Source organism: Vigna angularis, chromosome 1, assembly GCF_016808095.1.
Source record: "Vigna angularis cultivar LongXiaoDou No.4 chromosome 1, ASM1680809v1, whole genome shotgun sequence".
NCBI classification, from domain to species: Eukaryota; Viridiplantae; Streptophyta; class Magnoliopsida; order Fabales; family Fabaceae; genus Vigna; species Vigna angularis.
In genome coordinates, this window is record NC_068970.1 from 25,369,168 (window position 1) to 25,372,915 (window position 3,748).

The 3,748-nt window shown below is 42.6% G+C and overlaps 1 protein-coding gene across 1 annotated transcript; it reads right to left on the reverse strand.

The window, feature by feature from the left end:
* Positions 1–681: 681 nt before the first annotated feature.
* Positions 682–3,034, reverse strand: LOC108331782 (probable E3 ubiquitin-protein ligase EDA40). The gene is made up of 2 exons (XM_017566705.2): positions 2,499–3,034; positions 682–2,407 (listed from the first exon to the last, which is right to left on the reverse strand). Exons 1-2 carry the CDS (start codon positions 2,799–2,801, stop codon positions 776–778), a joined length of 1,935 nt encoding a protein of 644 aa, XP_017422194.1. The 5' UTR covers positions 2,802–3,034; the 3' UTR covers positions 682–775.
* Positions 3,035–3,748: the final 714 nt, after the last annotated feature.

Consider the following 3,748-nt stretch of genomic DNA (forward strand, 5'->3'; position numbering starts at 1 on the left):
GGCACCATGGGAGCAAAACCCCACTGCCTTGTAGTGCGCCACACATGAGTGGCACCAAGCAAAATATACAAGATAAGCTCTTGGGTGTCATAAAAAATCTCACTTCAGATAGCTCCAATTCTTACATATTCTTAAAAGAATTTGAAAGTTAAAGAGCAATGTGTATGTAATGCCAAAAAAATTCCAAAGTACTTGACATCGTCCTTTGTCTAAGTCTGAAATGAGACCCACAAAACAAAAGCCATTGCTGCCTGTCACTAGTTTTGTACATTTCTTTGATTAGACCCAATAATGGCACCTTCAATTAAGAATCAGGTACATTTGAAAACAAAAGGAGAAAAGCTACAAACCCAATTAAATTCATTTCTTATTTCCAATTCCAATCTCATTTCATTTGGCTATCACATTCGCTTCCTTTTCTCTGAAGGAAAGGCCCTGACCGTCAACTACTGCTTGTCCCTATTAGGCCACTCTTGTACAATTCCCCATCTCCATTCTTATATTTAAATTTACCTTCTTTTTTTTTCACAATTCCATCTTTAATTTCTCTTTTCTCGACAGGGCACCGTTAAAATATGAAATATTGAACAGTTTAGAATAGTATGAATATTTATAAATAATAAATTATCAGAGAAAAAAAAAGTGGAAAGATTGATGCTTTACAACTTTCTTAACCATGCATAAACATGAAAACGGTATTTTTATTATTGACACTTTATTTTATTTTTTTGCCTCTACAAACTACAAAAATAATAAATACATTAAAAAAATACACTTAAAATCTGGCATCCTCGAAGCCATGTAAGTCACTGACTCTGTTCATGGACTTTCTCATAATAGCTACTTTAGCCAGTTTCTCGGCTACTCTCCAAGCCGACATCGGCGTGACCGGCTCTCCTTTTTCCTCCAACCAACTGCTTCCGAGATTTAACTTTTGGCTCCTCAAATCGGATTGTTCGGCTTCGAGCCAGCTCAAACAGTCATCGTCCTGTTCACGGCTCAGAGACGCTCGAGCTGATGATAGCAAATGAAGCGCACCAGACACATCATTGCGAGCCACCATCCGTCTCGACTCGGCTATTGCTCGAGCGCTGACGTGGCAACGCCTTAACCGCTCGATCCTGGGATCGCACGATCGAACAGTGTGGGGTCGCGGAACGATTAACTCACGCTCCTTGGAATTAACAAGCTCTTGAGTGAAGGGGTCAAGGTGGGAGCACTGTACGGATATAAAACGGAGGTGGGACCCACGAGAAGCTGTGCCAGCTGGCACTTTAAACTCCACCAGCAATTCTCTCTCCTCAGCCGCGCAGAGATCGCCGAGGGCGACGGAATTCGGCGAGAAAGCATCGGTGCAACCCTTGGCCACAGAGTATACGGCAGCGATCTCCGCCGGGGCCGAACGAGAAGCTAATTTTAATTCAAGTTTAAAGTCCTCTGCCACCACGCTCAACAAATTCCCAACGCGTGTCGCGAAATCGGAGTCATGCTGCGAGTCGTCACACGCGCCTTCGTGAGAGTATCTGAGGGAACGCACCGCGAAGCGCGTGGTGGATAACCGCTGATCCTCGTGGCCGTTTGTGAAGAGAATGATTTTGGCAACGGTGTTCTTCTGCCGTCGATCTTCCAGAACCTTCACAGCTTTCTTCAGCGCGTCGTTTCTAGCCGGTGTTCCGCCGCGCTGGAGCTCGCCAGCAACAAGCGCGTCGACGACTCGCCGCGCTGCCGTCTGACCGCGCCCGGTCATCCTCCGCAGTGGAAACAGCCTTTTCGACGCACCAGAGAATGCGACGATGGAGAGACGGTCGGCAGAGCCAAGCGAGGAGATCACAACTTCCATCGAACGTTTCAGCATCCGAAGCTCCTTACTGGAGACAGGGTTTCCGACGTCGAGCACCGTGACAAGGTCCACAGGCGGTCGACTCGCCGCAGCTTTGCGCGGCCTAGCCATCACCTTGAACAGAGCAACAAATGTCTCGGAGCTCCGATTGGATGCGACAATCGCAGCCTCTGAAGCGAAGCTGGCGTCGATGTTTCTTGTTCTGAGCGATGAGGAGACATGAAAGCTTTCTGGTTCACGATTTTGTTCTTCCTCTTCCTCTTCCTCTTCTTCGTTGGATTCAGGTATGGGCTTGAAACGCGAGACCGAAGTTGGCGACATTAGTGGCTCGTCGTCGCTGTAGTTGTTTATCTTAAACGACTTGGTGGTTTTGGTGTGGTGTGGTTTGTCTTCATCCGCGGGTTGAAGTTGGCTCCAGTTAGCATTGCAAACGGGGCAGGTGTGGATTCGGTGTTTTTTGACGTGAGCTGCTATGCATGGGAAGTGAAAGACGTGAGAACACTCTGCAGTGAAAATTGCCTTTCCTTGGCCGGTTTTGACAGTCTGCGTGCAGATTCCGCATGAGCTCTGCACAGAGAAATTAGAAGAAAGGGTTAGAAGAAAATTGAGAATGAATAAAGAGCAAGAGCGTAGAGTAGAGTGTGGGTTTCTTAATTACTTTGGATAAGCGTGAGGAGGGTCTGGGGGAAGAGGGAGTGAAGAGGTGAAACGGCGTGGGAGATGGTACTGTAGCGTTGTTGTTGCATTGGTGCTTGGAGAGTGGTGAATTGGTTCGGCAACGGAGGGTGGGGCGAGATTCTGAGTGTGGAATTGACGATGGAGTGGAGAATAGTGAGAAAGTGGATGTGATTTTGGGAGTTGGATGTGTGTTCTCGTAATCAGAATTGTTTTCTGGTAATGGGTTGGTGTTTTCGGGCATTTTGTTGGATGTGCAAAACGTCCTTCTCCATCCAGAAACCATGATTCTCACAACACACTCTCAGGATTTTGATGGTTTTGTTTTATGGAAAGGTTGAATTGGAGAAAAGCTTTTCCACTCCAAAGTGGCCGATAGAAAGGCAAGAGAAAAGGAAATGGCAGTCGACTACACCCAAGAGTACACCACTCTTTAACCTTCTTCTTGTCTTCCTTTCTTCCCCCACCAATCTATTTATAAATAAATATTTCTCTTTTTCTTTTCCCAAATCCAAATTCAATACCTTTTCATGTCAATTTCCACTTTCAAAATTATCATCATTTCTTTTTAGTTTTCTTTTTTTAGCTTACTATATACCACGATATTTAAATGTTACTTTATTAATCTATTTTGTATGTTTTTTCTTTCTCTGGGGTTCGCAGATTTATTTTTAATTGGGGTTGTTGATGGCTGGTTTTCACTTGGATTAATAGAATCTGGAAAAATACATAAATAGAAAATAGTCTATATTTCAGAAACTGATGAGTTAACTCAAAATTTAAATCGGAAGTGGTAGTGTATGAAAAGAAGAACAAACACCAACACTTAATAGAGTTTTGGCTAGTTACTTATTCTTGAATTGTAGTGAGTTAGATTCTACTCAAACAGTCTCATAGTAAGTGCGCCTTCGAGTTACAATAATTAATAACTATACTTTGAAAGCATGGTTATCTTTCAATTCCATACAAATGTTTTGCAGACAGAATTTAAAAACAATAAAATCACTACGAAAATATACTGACTATCCACTAAAGTAAGAGGGTTGCTTCAGATTTAATTAATGTGGTAACCGAAAAAGTGAAGTTGGATATATATATATATATATATATATATATATATATATATATATATATATATATATATATATATATATATATATATATATATATATACACACACGTTGATGCAAGTCAACACCCCTCATCTTGCAATTGAGATTGTGAATTGTGCAT